Here is a 21,446-nt window from a genome sequence, read left to right as displayed (position 1 = left end):
AGTTGCGACAAATAAAAGCAAAAAAGAAATTGAATGAAGTACCAATCGTTTGGTCAGAATCTTATCGACAGTTGCTAAAAATATGCGTAAAATCTGAAAAAGATATTCCAAATTTGAAAATCTCTCGCAATAGTCGAATATACAGTGAAGATATTTCTTTTTATTATTATGTTGTTTATTTAGTTGTTCGTGGTAACGTTAAAGCAAGATTTTCTTAATAAACAAGCAATTTTCCCCTTGATTTTGTAACAGGAGTTAAGTGTTTTGCCGAATATTTTTCATTGAGCTCTCTAGAAAAAGTCCGGAGAAGTGAGAAAAACAAGAAAAAAAAAGTTTGGCAGTGGTAGTATGATGATATAATATATTTTTTTGTAATCTAATTTTCATTGTTGAGTTTTTTGTTAGATAAAAATAAAAATATCAAATAAATAAATTTTTCTGGTTGCACTGGATTTTGCGTAAGGCAGACGAAAATAATGTTCAACCGGGGATATGTTTCCTAGCAAAGAAGAAGAGAAAGAAGCCTTTTGGCCACTCTTCTCTTAGGTTTGACCGACATTCTCACACACGAAAATGAATTTACTCAATTTTAGATTTAGTTGACTCAATTTCATACTGTTACAGAAAAAAAATATGTTGCAGATTTCGTGCGTATATTGTTTGTATGTAAAACTAACGCCATTCCGGGAGTTAAATATTGATAATATAATAGATGTAGCTTATCGAAGCACGAAGAAGAAATATTCAAATAATCAGGCCACGACGTGTAAATGGTAAACTAATCCCCAGTTGCTATATACGTGGTTCCCTGTGAAACTTCACTAGCTCAGATCCATCACGGGAAGCAACTACGAAATGTGCGGCCGTCAAGCTCAAGCTCAATAATCAGGCCACGAAGTGTACAATTAAATGCATGTTTCAAATACCTCGTGGAAAAGATAAAAGGAGAAACCGCACAATGGTTGTCAATAGTCGTATATGGTTGTTGTGCAACTTTTAGCTTAGATAACACTTGAATGTTCTATCAATTTAGCAATTTAAGTATGGATACATAGAATGTTGTAATTGATTTAAAAGCTTTATTATATTATATATAAACGATATTCAACAAAACAAACATAATTAGTGATAAAAACTGTTATGCAAAAACTATTATTTAATGTTTAGTTTTCTTCGTTTTGAAAGTATTTATTTGTTTTTTTTTATCCCTCCGAATTTTTTGCTCTCGAGTTCTAATCTTCGTATTCATCACTTGCAGCTTTGCTTTAACTAGCATATTTATGTATTTACTATCTGACCTTCGTCCCGCCTATTTTTGTGTTTAATTTAATAATTTTCAACATTCCAAATTCATTAATTTCCTGCGATTTGTTTATATCGTTTGAAATTATTGGTTTTATCGGAATGACAAAATTCTCGACTTTTGCCTTTAGTACATCACCTCTATTCCGAAAACACTCATATTGGGTAGTATTCAGTTATTTTCGTTGTTTTACATAAACTGAAAGTGGTCATCTTCGAATTAGAGATGGTGTCCAGGGTCAATGCTTGGCTTCTATACATTATTTCGATTACAGAAATATTCATATGCAGTAGTATTCGGCTGTTTCCCAGAAGTTGCCATCTTACAATTCAAAATGGTGTTTGAGGTTAATTTTTAGCTCCATGCAACATTCTGGTTAAAGAAACACTCTTATTGGGTGGTATTTGGTCACTTTAGGCTATTTTCCAGAAACCGAAAGTCACCACCCTGGATTTTAAAATGGCATTTGGAGACAATATCTGGCCCCTGAGCGTCATTCTGGTTTAAGAAACACCAATAATAGGTGTTATTTAGTCATTTTCGGCTGTTTTCCAGAAACCGGAAGTCACCATCTTAAAATTCAACATGGTGTCTGTGGTCGATTCTAGCTCCTGTGTATCATTCTGGTTTCGAAGCATCTCATATTGGATGGAAATCGGCCGGTTGAAGAAACACCCATATTGGGTGGTATTTGGTCATTTTCGGCAGTTTCCCATTCACCGAAAGTCGTCATCTTACAATTCATAATGTTGTCTGAGGTCGATTTGTAGCTTCAGTGCATCATAACAATCCTGGAAATACCCATAATGAGTGTTATTTGGTCTGTTACCACTGTTGTTTAGGAACCGTAAGTCGCCATATTGGATTTCAAAATGGTATTCAGAGACAATTTCTGGCCTCTGAGCGTCATTCTGGTTAAAGAAACATCCATATTAGGTGGTATTTGGTCATTTTCGTCTCTTTTCCAGTCACTGGAAGTCGCCATCTCACAGTTCAAAATGTTGACTGAGGTCGATTTGTGGCTTCAGTGCATCATAACAATCGCGGAAATACCCATATTTGGTCGTTTGCCGCTGTTTTTCAGAAACCGGAAGTCGGCATCTTGGATTTCAAAATGGCATTCGGTGACAATTTCTGGCCTCTGAGCGTCATTCTGGTTAAAGAAACACCCATATTAGGTGCTATTTGGTCATTTTCGGCAGTTTTCCATTCACCGGAAGTCGCCATTTTACAACTCAAAATGTTGTCGGAGGTCGACAAACTTACAAACCGTGGAACACCACCCATGGATTGCCTCATACATAGGCGAGCTTTATTATTATAAAATATTCGGCCGAGTCCACTTCACAATAAAATGTGCATTTTTTTCAGTGTACCCATTAGGGTAATATCATTGTCAAAAGTTACTCTTTTTCGCATGTCGTGTAGAACAAAATCAGAAGTTGCGCACCTAGCGATCGAAAAGGTGACTAACGCTTCTGTCATTTTCAATTTGTCTTCATAATTTCACGTAAGTGAACTATATTGGTACACTAGAGTCTTTTTTTACGTGGTTTATTTTTATGTGTTTTATTAAACCCGATTTTTTTACAATAACACGGATTATTTTTATGTGATTTGTAAGACTATTTGTACGCGGTATCAAATAAGTTCAGTATATGTACACGGTGACAAAAAAGTCCGGTCACTCTTTTTTGGGTTCGCCTGTAGCCTACACGTTGCATCTCTCTGGTGCCATCTATATGTCAAATGAAAGGGTTAACTTTGCTGCCCAAAGTGGCAGAGTTTCGTTTCTGTGCAGTTTGTTTACATCGAGTTATGAGCCATGGCAAAGTTAAGCGCAGCTGTTATTGCTGAATATGTGAAAGGGTACAAACCTGGACACATATCAAACACCTTAAACCGCTCGGAATCAACCGGAATCAACCGGTACCGGACCATAAATCGGTACCAAGACACCGGAGGCACCAAGGACAAGGCACGATCTGGACGACCAAAGTCTGTGAGAGCTCCAAGACTGAAAAAGATTATACGAGACCGGATTCGCCGGAATCCCGCCCAATCTGCACGGAAGCTGGCCAGGAACCTTAAAATGAACCGAGATTTAATCCGCCTGCTTCTGCGCAAGGATTTGAAACTTACACCGTACAAAAAACAGGTGGGTCATGGGGTTACCAAAGCTACAAAGGCCAAGAGGTATCAACGGTCGCGGGAGTTGCTCGGTTGGCGCGCAGATGACGAGATTATTTTTTCGGAAGAGAAGCTGTTCGTTTTAGTGCAAACAGTCAATCGCCAAAATGATCGAGTTTGGAGTGTGAGCCTCCAGCAAGCTCCTGCGGACAAGCTGAACGTTTCCCGGTTCCAAAATAAGACGTCAGTGATGGTTTGGGGAGCCATTTGCAAGGAAGGTAAAATGCCTTTTATTTTTATCGATAAAGGGGTCAAAATCAACTCAGCGTACTACCTGGACACGGTTTTGAATAACAATGTTCTGCCTCAAGCTGAACTATTGTTTGAAGACGATTACTACTGCTTCCAGCAAGATGGCGCCCCATCCCACACTGCAAAGGTTGTTCAAGCGTGGTGTGAGGAAAACTCGACCGATTTCATTTCGAAGATTGAATGGTCTCCGTCGTCTCCGGATCTAAATTCACTGGATTATTTCGTGTGGGGATACATGATGTCGAAGCTGAACGACTATAAAATAAGAAATTTGGAGCAATTCAAGCGAGTTATCACGAGAATCTGGGACGAGATTCCGATGGAGCACGTGCGCGCCGCTTGCGACGACTTTCCGAGACGTCTGAAGCTGGTTTGATGAGAGAAAGGTGGTGTAATTCTGAGATAACGTCTGTGAAGTATCTTTATGAGTTACTGAATGAAGCTATGAAAGCCAGATTCAGATTTACTTCTTATTCTTTGAAATATTGAGATTTTCCTGTGTGACCGGACATTTTTGTCACCCTGTATATGGACGCGTAACTAATTTTCCAATCGATTTTTGCAAAAATGAATAAAAATATCATGATAACACGTTTTAGGCTCGAAAACCCTTGCAAGTAAATTTCACGTAAGTGAACTATATTGGTACACTAGGGTCTTTTTTTACGCGGTTTATTTTTATGTGTTTTAATAAACCCGATTTTTTTTACAATAACACGGATTATGTTTATGTGATTTGTAAGACTATTTGTACGCGATATCAAATAAGTTCAGTATATGTACACGGTGACAAAAAAGTCCGGTCACACTTTTTTGGGTTCGCCTGTAGCCTACACGTTGCATCTCTCTGGTGCCATCTATATGTCAAATGAAAGGGTTAAGTTTGCTGCCCAAAGTGGCAGAGTTTCGTTTCTGTGCAGTTTGTTTACATCGAGTTATGAGCCATGGCAAAGTTAAGCGCAGCTGTTATTGCTGAATATGTGGAAGGGTACAAACCCGGACACATATTCAAACACCTAAAACCGCTCGGAATCAACCGGAATCAACCGGAATCAACCGGTACCGGACCATAAATCGGTACCAAGACACCGGAGGCACCAAGGACAAGGCACGATCTGGACGACCAAAGTCTGTGAGAACTCCAAGACTGAAAAAGATTATACGAGACCGGATTCGCCGGAATCCCGCCCAATCTACACGGAAGCTGGCCAGGAACCTTAAAATGAACCGAGATTTAATCCGCCTGCTTCTGCGCAAGGATTTGAAACTTACACCGTACAAAAAACAGGTGGTTCATGGGGTTACCAAAGCTACAAAGGACAAGAGGTATCAACGGTCGCGGAAGTTGCTCGGTTGGCGCGCAGATGACGAGATTATTTTTTCGGACGAGAAGCTGTTCGTTTTAGTGCAAACAGTCAATCGCCAAAATGATCGAGTTTGGAGTGTGAGCCTCCAGCAAGCTCCTGCGGACAAGCTGAACGTTTCCCGGTTCCAAAATAAGACGTCAGTGATGGTTTGGGGAGCCATTTGCAAGGGAGGTAAACTGCCTTTTATTTTTATCGATAAAGGGGTCAAAATCAACTCAGCGTACTACCTGGACACGGTTTTGAATAAAAATGTTCTGCCTCAAGCTGAACTATTGTTTGAAGACGATTACTACTGCTTCCAGCAAGATGGCGCCCCATCCCACACCGCAAAGGTTGTTCAGGCGTGGTGTGAGGAAAACTTGACCGATTTCATTTCTAGGATTGAATGGTCTCCGTCGTCTCCGGATCTAAATTCACTGGATTATTTCGTGTGGGGATAGATGATGTCGAAGCTGAACGACTATAAAATAAAAAATTTGGAGCAATTCAAGCGAGTTATCACGAGAATCTGGGACGAGATTCCGATGGAGCACGTGCGCCTCTCGCGACGACTTTCCGAGACGTCTGAAGCTGGTTCGATCAGAGAATGGTGGTGTAATTCCGAGATAACGTTTGTGAAGTATCTTTATGAGTTACTGAATGAAGCTATGAAAGCCAGATTCAGATTTTCTTCTTATTCTTTGAAATATTAAGATTTTCCTGTGTGACCGGACTTTTTTGTCACCCTGTAGATGGACGCGTAACTAATCTTCCAATCGATTTTTGCAAAAATGAATAAAAATATCATCATAACACGTTTTAGGCTCGAAAACCCTTGCAAGTAAATTTCCAGGATGATCGATTCCCTCCTCTTGCCAACGCTGATGGAGTAAAGCGACACTAATACCTAGGAATATGTCCGACACGCGAAAACCTTGAAATGCAAATTTTCAAGATAAAATATTCAACAGTTTAAAAATAAAAAAGGTTGTTGTATTTCCTCAACCCTCCCTCTTTCAAAGTACGCAACTGAAATGAAGTAAAATCAATATTACAGTAATATACCTGATATTTGAAACTATATGTTTGTTGTTTAGGAATTTACAAAGAAAAAATTCGCTGTTTCTACCTTGCCCCCTCCCTCTTTCCTTACCACACTAATAAGATGCATATAATTTCAAGTTTTTGAAACATATACACTGCTATAAGATCTTCATTTTCCGAATTTAATAATAATCCGTGAGATATATCAAAGTCGCAAATGACAGACTTTCAATTTTGCAAAACCATGTCTCATACTCGAAAACACTTGTATACTATTTTTCCTGATGAACTTTTTATTGATTTCCAAATAATAAAATTTTATATGAACTTCTCTTTACTACGCCACTGAGATATATCAATGTCAAAAAAACATACTTGAGAATCCACGTATACAAATTTGATGATGTTTTTAATTGTGATCGAGTTAGCTGTTAAGGTGTTTACAAATAAAAAGTCAACTTCCACCCCTCCCCCCTCTTGCCACGCTGATGAGACTGGATAAAACTGAAAGTGCCTACATTTTTATTTGTCATGAAAATCTAACTGGTAACGCATTGTGGGGTAAAAGTACACATTTACCGCGGGGCACTAAGTTACTGTAAGTTACGAAATATCTCGTTTAAGGTCAAATACCATCAAATATAGATAGCTTCGCAACCAGGATGACACCCAGAGATAGGAAAATGACCCAGAAGCCATTTTGAATTCCGAAATAGCGACTGCTGGTTTCTATAAAATAACCTAAAATGGCTGAATACACCCCAATATGTATATTTCCGTAATCGATATGGTGCCTAGAGACTAGGAAACGACCCCAGACACCAGTTTGGATTCCAAAAGGCGACTTCCGGGAAATTGAAATTGTTCAAGGTGAAGTTTTAAGTTCTTTTAATCTCAATCGTACCGCATCCTTACCCCTCGCGAGTTAGTGAAATGTTCACACTTAAGGAGGTCTCCTGATTTGTCAACATAAAAAATTGTTTTTTTAACCGCAATCGTTGGATTTAGTACTAGAGAATAACGTATGAGAAAAAAATCCGAACAAACTTTCAATTCCAAATTAAAATCTTGCGCAACTTATTTTTCTATACTTGTTTGTTTATTCAAGTAATGTAACTCATTTACAAACCTCATAGGAAAAACTCAGCTCCACATCGCGTTGATTTCCTGATCCTCTGGGGTGCTTGCTTTATAGCATCCTGAATTCCGGATGTTTCAATTGTTTTGAGCTCCATCTTGATTTTTCTATCAAACAATCGACGTTTTTTGCTCTGTAACCTTTATGGTAGACTATTCGCTTCAAATTTGCTCAGAAAGTTTCAAGAGACTGCACTGCCTGTAATCGCATAATTGTAACATTCGACATTTTATGGAATTCGCGCTTTTTATTGGGTAATGCTTAAAATATTATGTATTTTTTACATCTGAAAAAATAAGCTTATGTTTGTTTGAAAAAAGTTGTAAAAAATACCAAGTTGTTTTGTCACATAGCGTAAATAACCGCATAGTTGTAACACTACTTAACTTTTTCAACTTTTTTGTCAAAAAAATAAATTCACATCTGCATCCTTTGGAATTCGGAAGTTATTCTGGTCCGGTAACCAACCATCGGTGATCCGTTTCTGATGTTCAGCTCATGCTAGTTGAACACAAGAAAAACTTCATTTCCCCCGTGATATATTCCAAAAGTAGCTTGAAAGTGACGGCATAAAAGTATCATTGCGAAAATTTCAACCAATTTGACTTCAAAAGTAATGTTCAATGTATACATAGTGTAAAGTAGTGCTTTCTTCAAGATACTAAGCTTAATTAAAGTGTCTTTTTGCAAGAATATATTGGGAACAATGCATTTAAGGACAAAATATAAAAGTATCTTTTGCTCGAACAACCAATTTTGCAAATGTTACAAATATGCGATTATGGGCAGTAGCAGCTGTAAATAACCGCATAATTGTAACACTACTTAACTTTTTCAACTTTTTTGTCAAAAAAATAAATTCACATCTGCATCCTTTGGAATTCGGAAGTTATTCTGGTCCGGTAACCAACCATCGGTGATCCGTTTCTGATGTTCAGCTCATGCTAGTTGAACACAAGAAAAACTTCATTTCCCCCGTGATATATTCCAAAAGTAGCTTGAAAGTGACGGCATAAAAGTATCATTGCGAAAATTTCAACCAATTTGACTTCAAAAGTAATGTTCAATGTATACATAGTGTAAAGTAGTGCTTTCTTCAAGATACTAAGCTTAATTAAAGTGTCTATTTGCAAGAATATATTGGGAACAATGCATTTAAGGACAAAATATAAAAGTATCTTTTGCTCGAACAACCAATTTTGCAAATGTTACAAATATGCGATTATGGGCAGTAGCAGCTGTGGCACATTTTGAGGATTGTTTCCTTTCGGAATAAACCCGATATTGCCTTGCCGCAAATTTGCTAAAGTTGCATTAGCATAGTTTGACAATGCAAGGTCTGGCCAAAACACTACTTTGTAATTTTTATGGTTCTTATATTTAAAGTTTTAAACCTATTCCATGCAGATACTTGTTCACCGTGTTTGAATCAATCGAATATTTATTGCCCAGCTCACGATATGATTACGCCGACCGACCAGTCTTGCAAAGTGCATTTCCGTCCGGAACCAAATTTTTATTTGAAGGTATTTTCATTCTCGAAGAGTTTGTCAATAATGTATATAACTTTTTTATCTATATCCAAGATCTTTAGAATAGTGGAACACTTCACTTTTAGATTTTTCTTCATTTCGCTCACAAAAATTGCAAATCAATTTACGACGATCTTCTTCCGACCACGCCTTTTTCCCAACTAATCGTCACTTGACACAATCGACTAGTCGTGTTACCAGTTATATAAAAGTGGATCTTTATTTTGTGGAAAAGGATTCTTCGATTTGTGCAGCACTTCAAAATCGTAGACCAATTCAAAAGTTGTTCGGATTTTTTTCCTCACACGTTACGAAAATATTTGAAGCGTTATTAGCTCCCGGTCTCTGGACATCCCTATTGCTAAAATATCTATGTTACAGGGTGGCAATTATATTTAATTCTAAAATGGTTTGTGAACATTTTCCACAGTTTGATACAGTTCCCAGGGATCGGGGCTCGCCATCTTGAATATAAAAATGGAGTCGAATGGTGGAGCAAGCAACGAGCATACACCTTCACTACTCAAAATCTCCCCAATCGCTATCGGGTGTCGTTTGTTGACTGAAATCGATTTTAATTTCCCGTGTGACAGTACTGCAGGAAAGCCTTTGAAAACAATTTTACCAATCTGAAAAATGGCATTTTAGATTGGTACGTTTAAACTCAATCGTTTTCACATTGTGCTGTGTAAAATTGAAACATTGCCAAGCGGCGCCACGCAGAGTTACTACATTCAGTCAGCATTGCCGCGTTGACTTTTAACATTTGCGTCGCACCGAGTTGGGCGATTATGGTAAAACGGGCGATGGGTGACTCTCACTCGCGCGAATATGCTAAGGTTCGCAGAAACTTAGCACCCTTCCGAGAATTTTAAACTCAGTTGTGATTGTGAGGCAGAAAAAGGGCAGGATGAGAAAAAAGTCACAAGCGGCCAAATTGGCACAGTATCTGTGTCGTCACGATTCCCAATGACCTACAAAATAATGTGGCAGCAGTGCTAGGAAAAATAAACTGAACTTGTAATCTTTGCACAGTAATAGCGAGTGAAATACAGGCGGTAGTTATCATGTTTTAATTTTAAATTTTCACAAGAAAAATTATGTCACGAAATTAAGCAAAACTAAAAAATTCGTATGACAAGGCAAATCGCATAGATGTAAATTTCCTATCGAACCCACTTTCAATTCAATTACTGTCTTACTTTTCACCCCTAGATGTAGCGGACAACCCTCATAGCAACATTGTGTAGCGGTGAAAAGCCAACCCCGAAAGGAAATGGTTACGTGCAAGAAACCATTGGCTATGAGCTTCGAACAGGTTGCCAACCGGATGATGAGGGCGCGACCGAGAAGGATTCGATCGCACTGTCTCCTGGCCGTTCCTTTGCGCTCGTTGACTTACTGACTGACTGACTGCTGACCGGCCAGGTTGCGGTGGACTTCCCATCAGTAAAATCAGCCACCATAAACATCCTCCTAGACCCGCTTCAATCTGCATTGCTTGCTTGCCGTTGTGGCTCGTTCGTTTGTTCGTTCGTGCCCCCTGTGGGTAGTGGGGCGTGATAAAATGCAGAAAGTCAAGGAAGCGTAGCTGATTATTTGCGGTAATGATAAAATAACGATGATCCACCGGTTTCTGGATGATGGTTTCCACAGGAATTGGTACGGTGTGGAAGCAAATCCAACGCGGGACGGCAGCCAAACCTGGGTGTGTACATGCAATTATGGTGATGAGAGTGGAAACTAAGATGATAACGACGATAATTGATACCACGTGCTTCGGTGGCTCTCAAGGGTCGCGGTTTCCCTTGCTACGGATCGCTGGAAGAAGGATGACACGCGGAGGAATAAAACGAGCAAACTGGGCGTTTAATGGGGGTCATCGTTTAACCATTTTTTTCTTCAGTTGCCACGGTCAGTCTCGGTTCCGGTGTAAACAGTGGGTGAAGTGGCATATTTTGAGAGGGTAATGGAAAATGGTCGTTCCGCGAACTTGTCTAAGTGATTTTTAATCGGTTTTATCGTTTCACGGTCGATTGTGATTTCGGCTATATTCATGAGTGGATAAAAAAAATAGAAGCAAAATATATGTTCTAGGTATGACTTGATAGTTTGATAGTATTCTTTACTAAACTATTAGATCTATGTAGGTTATACTTGAATTCTGATACAGCTGCCCGAATGTTTACCGTGGGGACAATAAAAATATGAACTGCCATTCTCGAATTAAAGAGCCCATTAGCATTGTGTATTTACGATCTGTAGAAAAGTTTTGTCAAAGTTAGTGAGCGAGGTATGGTGTGAGGTTTTGAGGTAGAATGCTTTCACTATCGTATGGCGTTCGTTTATCAAAAGGGAAAGGGAGAAAAAGGCCAGTTGAAAGTGCTTTGAGCAAATGTTTGTTGTTAGTTGGAACATTTACCGGCCTTCGAAAACTTCTTTCATAGATTGGTACAGCAATACGAAACAAATCACAAACTGTAGCACTCATAAAAGAGTGATGACAATATATGTTCAACCCTTTAGATTTTATGTTTTTGTTTCAAAGTATGTGCGTCGCTTATATTCCGGTTGGATAAAAAAATTGAGCACTACGAAACATCTATAGGGATGAATTGAGGAGGAATCTATTATCAACCATCATCCTTTTCACGCATGATTTCAATAAATTCAAAATAATAGTGACAATAAAGAGAAAAACATCTATTTTCATAGACTCGAAATATTTTTTTAATAAAGCTAATAAGCAAAATGAAATTATGAGGGGAAATATTGCAACGCCTCAAATACAAAAAAGGCTCAACAAATTTTAACAATACGAAAAAGTGTCAAATATATCGAAATGACAGTGGCACTGTCCTCCACAATTATGGGTCACATTTACGCAAATACGTCTATTATCCCGAAACTGGACAATTTTCATTAGCAGTGGTATTTTTTATAATTCACTTGTAACCTTATTTATACGATTGAAATGATTTGAAGTTGAAAATGTCACTAAAAACAATAATTCTGCTCGGTGCAGTGACCTGACCTATAACTGTAGTAATGTTACATTTTGCGGTGCACAATTGTGGGTCAGTCCATATTTTTGCTATTTTTATTACTTTTGCGTGATAATAGCATGAGGACTAAATAAAATAACTTAGGCGTCGTACACAAATTACGTAATGCTAAAAATCTAGATTTTAGACCCTCTTCCCCCCCCCCCCCTATGTAACAATAAGTAACGTTCGATATGACTTCCCCTCCTTAACTTACGTAACGATGAACAACTGAACCCCACTCCAAATTTACAGTTTTGAGCAAACATCACAGTTACGTAACCATCTCAACTATTATCTCCCCCCTCCTCCCCCCTATTTAACATTGAGTAACGCAGACTCAACCCCTTCCCCAACCCCTTCATGCGTTACGTAATTTGTGTACGACGCCTTATTAACAAGTTTTTTCAACAATAAAATAACTTTTGTGATGAATTTCAACTAAACGATTTTGTATGCCAAAAGTGACCCATAATCGTGTCTTTTGCTAAGCAAGTTATATTTTTCACACGTCAGCTGCAGTAAAACTAATTGTTGATTGAAAATATACATCAGAACACAGAAATAGATAGTATAACATTCGTAGTTGATGATATTTTCGATTTTATATTCATTAAGGAAACACGTTGACTAACCCAAAATTGTAGAGGGACTGTATGTGAAATATGCCAAAAACATCAAAAATGTTATAAATAAAACTAATGTCATAGTTCCAAATGTCATCACTGTCACAAATATCATAATCGTCAGAAATGTAATAAATGTCATAAATGTCATGAATGACATAAGTATCATAAATGTCATAAATGTCATAAATGTAATATTTGTCATAAATGTAATAAATGTCATAATTGTCATAAATATCATAAATGTCATAAATGTCATAAATGTCATAAATGTCATAAATGTCATAAATGTCATAAATGTCATAAATGTCATAAATGTCATATATGTCATAAATGTCCTTAATGTCATGAATGTCATAAATGTTACAAATGTTTTAAATATCATACATGACATAAAAAGCACATGTTATAAATGGTATAGCACATGTCATAAATGGCGTAAATGTCGTTAATGTTCGTAAATGGCACAGGTGGTATGAATGGCATAAATGTTGTAAATGTCATAAATATCATACAGACCACAAATACAGGTCGGACTCGATTATCCGGAGTTTTGAAAAACATTTCGCTCCGGATAATCGAACCTTCCGGATAATCGAGCCATTTTTTTTATTTAAATTTTTAATATCTCTCGTCTAGAACAGTGAGTTTTCTATTATAATAAACTGTACACAACACATGTGCCGACGAAAAAAAATAAAAACTGTCTTTAGATTGTTTGTCGGCGTTTGTTATGCATATATACGTAATAATAAATTTTGTTATAATGATTATCTCGAAGATGGAAAAACGAAATAAAACAACACTCATGTATATTTTCTATTTCTTGAGTGACCTATAACGACCTACACGCTCGATATGGATTATTTTGCGGAATACAAGTCGTTATTAAGTTCGTTTGATGAGTTTTGGTTCAATAATCCGAGAGTATCCGGAACACAACCGGCACAGGCCTGCTTGTGTTTCTAAGTACTGCAATGATCATGGCCATTATATTACAGGAATATGTTCGTGCCATAAATCCGAAACCGGTTTACAAATAGCGGTTGTCCTCATTGGCAACAAAAAAACATAATACCTTGCTTTTGAAAGTTATTGAGTAAGAATTGGTTGAAGGAACGAAGAGAAAGCTGCCAAAAACGAACTGCCTAAGCGGAACGGGCCTTGTATCGTTACAATTATGAATAACCCCGAACCTCCCAATGACCCGGGAGACAAAAGTACGTTATAGAAATACAATAAAAAAAATACTCCGGATAATCGAACCATTTTCTCCGGATAATCGAGCCCCGGTTAATCGAGCCCCCGGATAATCGAGTCTCCGGATAATCGAGTCCGACCTGTATCAAAAACTTCAGAGTATAATGTATGTCAAAAATTTCTAAATTTTCAGAAGTGCAAAAAATATAAAAATTATTCAAATATGCAATTTGTTTTAACTATGAAACGACTGTTTAAAAAGACAGAATCGTAAAAAAAATATGGGAATGTTTACAATTTCGAGGATAATAAAGAAGTATTGAATTTTTTTAGAGATTTTCGATAATCTCTAAAAAAATTCAATACTTTTAGAAATGCCAAAGATTTCAAAAACGTCGAATATGTCCATGATGATAAAATTATCAACGTTGCCTAAAACGACAAAAAAAGTTCACAAAAATATCAAAAATGTCATTAATGTCAAGTACGTCACCAAAAAAAAGTCAGATAAGTCCAAAATGGCTGCCAATAACCTTTAGATTAGAACACGGTTATATGAGAAAAAAGCGATGGTGTTATTTTTTCGCTCCCATGCACTTTTAGTGTTCCTTATGGGTCCATCAACAACTGTGTAAATTTTCAGATCGATCGGCCCGATTTTGAAAGTTTCCATACGATTTTATATGAGAAAATCCACCTTTTCCAAACTTATTCTCTAGAGATGTCCATTTGGCTCCTAAAAATATATCGATACATGGTATTTGTAGGAAATTTCCCTGCGAAAAAACTCTTCTGAAGACCGTAAGGCGCTACCATGCTTGTAGATTAAGTTATTTCCCTCAAACTGATTAAATATCTGGGTCATTCCATGTCAAGTGTCCGAGGAAATGCATCGACCATCTCCGATTTCGACCAAAATTTGTGAGTCGATGTATTTCGGGCCGGAACTTTTAAGTACAAAGTGTTGTACCGATTGGTGGACCCCTCGGCCAATGGGAATGCCTCCACTTTTTGCGAATTTAGCAAAACACCTTTTTTATTTTGTGAATATCTCGGGACCCTAAAGAGCTACAGGTGATATTGACATATCATTTTGAAGGGTTTGAGACGTAGAATCGATTTACGTGATCAATTGTTTCCTGCAGTTTTGCCAACGTTGCATTTTTTTCGATTTAAAACTTAATTTGCAATTTCCTCGAAATACCCCCCCCCCCTTCGATTTTGATTTTGACCACGCCATTGTATTTAGCAGACGATTTTACATAGGAATCACTTATCAGCAAAAAACAAAATGTAGCGTTTCAGAGATACAGCATTTTCAAAATTGCAAGATTTTGGATTTTGTCTACGTACGAAAGCGCTTCTTCATAGATTGCTGCTGTCTTAATGGTATCCTAGCAGGCGTTTGTGTAATCGAAGAGATGTACCTTAGAGGAACATCCGTTAATGATGTAACGCAAAAAATCCCGCTTTAGAATCATTTTCACGAAAGGTTACAGGAGAGTTTTAGCTACACTTTTCGTATTTAAATCAAAATATTTTATCATAACCGATTATCTTAATTTGCTCATATCATAGCACGTCATAGAGCAAGTAAGCCTATCGTAACATTCATCTGCCTTTGTTCTTCTTCTTCTTCTTACCCAGGATTAGAGCGGAGCTGGCTTTTTCTGTTCTGTTTATTGGACACAGGCTTCGCATTTAACTTTTGAGTGTACAGGACAATTGTGAGACTAGTGCTATGATCCTACAGATAATAACAGTCTTCTCCCGAGCCGGGACTCGAACATGCAACGACTAGCAGTTTTGTGACGAAATTTGACTAGGAGATCAAGCTAAGCTACGTAGCAAAATAAAATCTAAAAATTTAGTTTTCTAATTGTTTTTTTTTTTTTCACGGCTTTGTTTGTTCATGGTCAATTTTAATTCTTCGTCTTGTCTTTTTCATTAATGATACAATGTATGTTTTAGTAATAAATTTTGCAAAAAAAGTCAGTCATTGTGGTGTAAGGGGGGGGGGAGGGGGTGATGGAGTTTGTTATATAGCTACGTAGTTATCAATAGGGGGTCTGACTTTGTGACGAAGTGCTACGGTGAGAGAGGGGGAAGGGGAGTATAAAAAACCTAAAAAAGCTACGTCATTAATGCATGCTCTCTTAGTAGCTATTAAATCTTATCGCGTAAGCTACTGTGATAACCAGTACCGTTTTCCAGCGATACAAATTTGTTTTAAATACAATCCAATTAAACACACCATCTTCAAGAATGAAATGACTGCACACGTGACACATTGTTTACAATTTTGAAATCATAGCAAACCTTAAATCAGGAAAAAAACATGACGCCTGTTAGGAAACGGTTTTAAATTAGAGATAATTTTTACAATGTGATAAACCAATAAAATGAAGAGTCATGGGAAAAGTGTAACCAAAACTATCCTGTAACCTTTCGTGAAAATGATTCTAGAGCGAGATTTTTTGCGTTACATCATTAACGGATGCTCCTCTAAAGTACATCTCTTCGATTATACAAACGCCTGCTAGGATACCATTAAGATTGCAGCAATTTATGTAGAAGCGCTTTCGTGCGTAGACAAAATCCAAAATCTTGCAATTTTGAAAATGCTGTATCTCTGGAACGCGACATTTTGTTTTTTGCTGATAAGTGATTCCTATGTAAAATCGTCTGCTAAACACATTGGCGTGGTCAAAATCAAAATCGAAGGGGGGGTATTTCGAGGAAATTGCAAATTAAGTTTTAAATCGAAAAAATGCAATGATGGCAACACTGCAGAAAAAAATTACCACGTAGTTCAATTCTACGTCTCAAACCCTTCAAAGTGATATATCAATATCACCTGTAGCTCTTTAGGGTCTCGAGATATTCATAAAGTAAAAAAGGTATTTTGCTAAATTCGCAAAAAGTGGAGGCATTCTCATTGGCCGAGGGGTCCACCAATCGGTACAACACTTTGTACTTATAAGTTCCGGCCCAAAATACATCGACTCACAAATTTTGTTCAAAATCGGAGATGGTCGATGCATTTCCTCGGACACTTGACATAGAATGACCCATCTGACGAACGGCTCACCACACAGCTGTTGTAGGACCCATAAGGAACACGAAAAGCGCATGGGAGCTAACATTTATTTTTTTGTCCCACCCTAACAACCATATAGACCATTTTACGAGACATTTCTGAACTTAGTTCATGAATGAAATTTTGACAGAAAGCTCGGAACCGCTAACATAAACGTAAAAGCATCATCAACATCAGCAGGATCCGTGACACCTGTGAGTTCGTGAAATGGTCAATATTGCAAAAATAAACAATGTCTTTTGCGATGTACGTTCGAATTTTCTATTCTAACCTAAACAAAACTGAAAGATTCTTTCTTGGTATATCTAATGGTTGCAAAAATGATGGAATTATAACCTAATACAGTTTTCATATGCAGTTAAATAACAAAAAAAAAAAAACAAAAAACTACTTAAAAAACTAGTTCAACAAACAGACAGATATAATTGAAAGATATTTGTTCAGCCATTACTGAAGGATTATCGATCATCATTCTATTTAGTAAGAGTATAAAATCAGTAAACTTCTCATATAGCCTATCGCGGAACGCCTTCACTGACTTCTTACTGTTCTACTTTACGTTATTGTTATCGTGGATTATTCTCAAATCTCGACACTAGGGTCGTGTACCCGAAAATAATTATTCAAACAAGTATTTTTTAGTAATGATATGAATCTATTAAATTTAAAAATTTTTAATCGATAATCTTCAAATAGCTGATAAGCTTTAAGTAAATTTTTTTTTATTTTTTATTTTATTACAATAAATACATCCTTTTAACCTCCCTATCATATTTACGAACGACGACATCATTCAAAAATTTTACTGATGCTGTGCAGTTTCAACAGAAAACTGTAGTTCGAAATGTTTACGATGTCAATGAAACGATTCACTTTTATTGTGTCGATAAGATAGCACCTCCCTCCGAATGGTTTCACATTGCCGAATCTGAATCAACACTATAACGGTGAAAGTTTGCTCAATCTAAACTGTTATACATACGAAACGACAGCGCCTCGGGTGGAAAAGGTTTTTGTCCTCACTTTAGAAGCAATGTGGCGCGACTTGTCGCCAATGCAAACATATCAATTTGCTTTTATTACGCGCGTGCCAATAATGGAAAGTCACACACACACATACCCAATCGAGAAGTGATTTTCCTTTGCACTTTCCACCGTACATATTTTCCCCGAATGACATAAATAAAGCGACAGTGTTTGCTTGTTGGTTCAGTGCAAACAGCGATTGTTTCTTCATGTAACGTTCCTTCGATTATGCCTTCCTTATTGAACTCAGGCCCAGCGCAGACTAGCCGAACGCATAGTGGTAATAAATCAGTGTATCCCATACTGTTTAATGGCCTCTGGCATGGTGGGATCTGTGTCCTAATCAATTAGTCCCGTTCCACCGAAGCTTTGTTTAATTGGTCGTATCTGTGGGCCTGAATGTTGCTGCTGGATACCACTTTTTATTACCCACCGCAGCGTAAAATAAAGCACAATAACTGTGGTCACTTACCTCATCGCAGGCGTTGCAACGTGGCTTCAGCAGTTCGGCGTAGTGCCGCTCGCAGTAGATTTGGTCGTCATGGACGCAATACGTTAGGTCGACTAGCAGCTCATCACAGGTTGCGCACTGGAAGCATCGCGGATGCCATAGGATTTGATCTCGAAATTTCGGTGCCGTCACAGCCATTTCACCCTGGTTTAACATATCGCCACAGCCGGCACACTTGCACGGAGCTGGAGTGTCTTTTACGTAGCCTGAAAATGAAATGAGAAACTTGAGCTGTCGTTTGGAGGACAACGGGACGCGAACGGTACCTATATCCAGGGCGATTTCGTTTCGTGCTGCCACAAAATCTTCGTACGAGCTTCGGTTCGCTTCCTCAACGTGCTTACAGTAAGATAGGGCTAAGTCTTGCTTGGGCAGTTGATAGACCAGCTGTTTATCCCGGAACCGTTCGCCCTGTGTACCGATTTTAGGAACTTTCTCCGCCGGGATTACATCAAAATATCGTTGGATCTGCAATCAAACCGTAGCCATTAACTTCAGAGCTTGCCTGTAATAATATAAATTCAACTCACCTTTGCCGACGTGAGTATACCTGGGGGAACCCAGGTGTAACCCATTTGTCGCGGGTCGACCCGGCTGGTGTTGCTGTCATGCTTAAATCCTAATCTTTCTCGCACCGAAGTTAACTGTTCGTGATAGACGGCATGCGTTTCACGAGGACATTTGCACTCTTGGCAGGTTTTTCTGTAATTAACGATAGGAAAGCGAGAAAAAAGCACTCGTTAGTTCGGTCGGTATAACAGAACACCACTAGTGACCGCTTGGTGGCGAAAAAGTCACTAGAAAGAAAGCGATTCGAATTATGATGTAGCCGCACGGTCAACTGTAAATCATTCTAGTGGAGAAAATTCCAATAACCGAGAGACACGAGTGTGAAACCGAACGTAGCTCTTGTCTCTTCGGATCATTTCCTCACTCTCCGTCGTGTACTATGGACGAATGCATTTCATTAGGATTTGTTTCGCAGCAACTCAAACAAACCGCGATTCCCTCCATCTCGTTCCTCCTCTGTCGCTGAAGCTGAGACTTCCACTATCGGACGTTTCCGTAAAATCGCCATGCGGTGATCGTAAAATTTAATTGAATTAGCTGGCTCGCAATGCATGGAGATCATTTGGGCGGAAGGAAAGGCAGAGTGAAAACAAACCACCCCCGTTGCCGCGATTTCCACTGCTATGCTAGCTGCACTGGGTTAATCTTCGCTCGGCTGAGCAAGCAGCACGGCATGCCGTCCGCCGCTAAAGAGGGTTGGTTTTTATAAGACAGGATTTGCCCGCTCGCGTCAAGTGATTGTTTGCTGTCGGAAACGTTTATGCTTCGGATGTGGCCGCGCAATCGCTAAATGGTAATGAATTTTAGAGCGCATCGTAAATTTCGCCGAGATTGATGACCGCCGGTAATGGAGTTTGATTTGGTTGGTTAACCTTTTGTGGGTTGTTAATTTAAGTTTATGTTTTCTGTACTGATTTGAGAAAGATTGAGGCTGTGGATTATTCATAAGATAAATTGAACCGATGAATTTGAACAGTTGACAAGAGTACTAGTCAACTTTTTGATATTAAAAAGTTTTGACGTAGAATACGTCTTACGACAACAATTACAGGGACCCAATTTCAGTACAGGGATCCAATTTCAAAACCGAAAATATCGAGAGCGTCACAAAAATTGTCCAATTTCAAACGTCTTAAACCCAGTCAGTTTCCAAACGATTTCTGTAATTTTTGCAGCAATCGATTGGAAAATCATTTAAGCACCCGTCCAAATTCAAAAAATTGTAATCTGATTGTTCAAACTATTGTAATATTGAAAATTGTTGAACATTGTCGAAACGCAAATGTCGACTTTTGATTGGTCGCTTGCTGCCTTTCCCTAGAAAGGACGACAGAATGGAGTACCTAGTCAGCCGGGAATGCACAGCAGGCAGCAGCAGCGGACATCAACACCGATGGCAGTTGGCGTAGTGGATTAGCATCGGGTAACAGCGGCGGTGGTAGTTGTTAGCTGCAGTCAAGGATGGTTAAAATCGTATCAGAGAATTATCATGAGAGAATCCTATTAGATTCTGATCACGCATAATACGCGATGTTTTGTATCGTCTCTCGAGAAGAGAACTTGTGTGACAAATAAACTGCCGGAAGAATACTCCGTGAACTTTATAGCCTGTTAACTGTATGCGAGTTTATCGTCCCTTGTTCATACGCTTTCTCGATTCTCTCATCGAAAATTTTTGGTTTGAATCACCTTGTGAGTGAGAGTGTCCCGATAATCGTAAAATTGTATCGCAAACCAAAAAATCAGAGAGGGAAAAAACTGCAAGCGTTAGACCAACTAAAAGGCAGCACAAAACAGGGATACCAGATTTACAGAAATGTCTGTGGAATGCAGATTGCAGAGTTCGTTGCCGATTTTGTTTTTTTTTTTCAAATGGCAAATATTTGTTGTTACTTTGTGCATAGCTTGCAAGCTTCTTTCGAATCTATTTATATTTGCGGATTTTTTTTCCAACCGACGAACAAAAGAACATTGAGTTGACAATGACAACAGCAAGCAACATTTTGTTAAACGATGAAAAACCTATTTTACTGTCAACACTTGCGACTCGGAAAGAAAGGGGGATATTTGTTCAAGCGATCGCAATCGCTTCTCTTTTCCGATAATTATCGTCTCGCGATTCTTCCTTTTTGTTTTGACACTTGGATTCTATCACCTATATAGCATGCGTGGTTTGATGTATAGCGTGTGCATGTCTAGCGTGTCTGTGCATGTCTATAGCTTGTGAGGCTTGCTATTTAGCGTGCGTGGCTTGCTATTCAGCGTGCGTGGCTTGCTATATAGCGTGTGTGGCTTTCTATAGATCGTGTGGTTAGAGTGCGTGGCTTGCTATATAGCGTGCGTGGTTAGCTGTATAGCGTGTATGTATGTTTATAGCATGTATGTGCATGTCTATAGTTTGTGTGGCTTGCTATATAGCGTACGTGGCTTGATATATAGCGTGTGTGGCTTGCTATATAACGTGCGGCTAGCGTGCGTGGCTTGCTATATATGATATATAGTTTATAGCATGTGTGGCTTGCTATATAGCGTGTGTGGCTAGCAGTATAGCGATTGAAATTTTC

General features: G+C 38.4%; 1 protein-coding gene across 4 annotated transcripts in view; it reads right to left on the bottom strand.

Moving 5' to 3' along the window:
- LOC129725539 (four and a half LIM domains protein 2) overlaps positions 1–21,446 on the bottom strand; it is a 356,638-nt gene that overhangs the window by 131,344 nt on the left and 203,848 nt on the right. For all 4 annotated transcript variants that reach the window (XM_055681510.1, XM_055681509.1, XM_055681512.1 and 1 more), the window contains 3 exons: positions 18,843–19,014; positions 18,579–18,780; positions 18,274–18,518 (listed from right to left, as the gene is read on the bottom strand). In XM_055681510.1, the coding sequence (XP_055537485.1) occupies positions 18,274–18,518; positions 18,579–18,780; positions 18,843–19,014 (619 nt within the window). The remainder of the gene's footprint in view (positions 1–18,273; positions 18,519–18,578; positions 18,781–18,842; positions 19,015–21,446) is intronic.

The sequence above is a fragment of the Wyeomyia smithii genome, chromosome 2, assembly GCF_029784165.1.
Source record: "Wyeomyia smithii strain HCP4-BCI-WySm-NY-G18 chromosome 2, ASM2978416v1, whole genome shotgun sequence".
Lineage (NCBI taxonomy): Eukaryota > Metazoa > Arthropoda > Insecta > Diptera > Culicidae > Wyeomyia > Wyeomyia smithii.
Note: the sequence above shows the minus strand (reverse complement) of the source record. Positions and strands in the feature narration are given on the sequence as shown.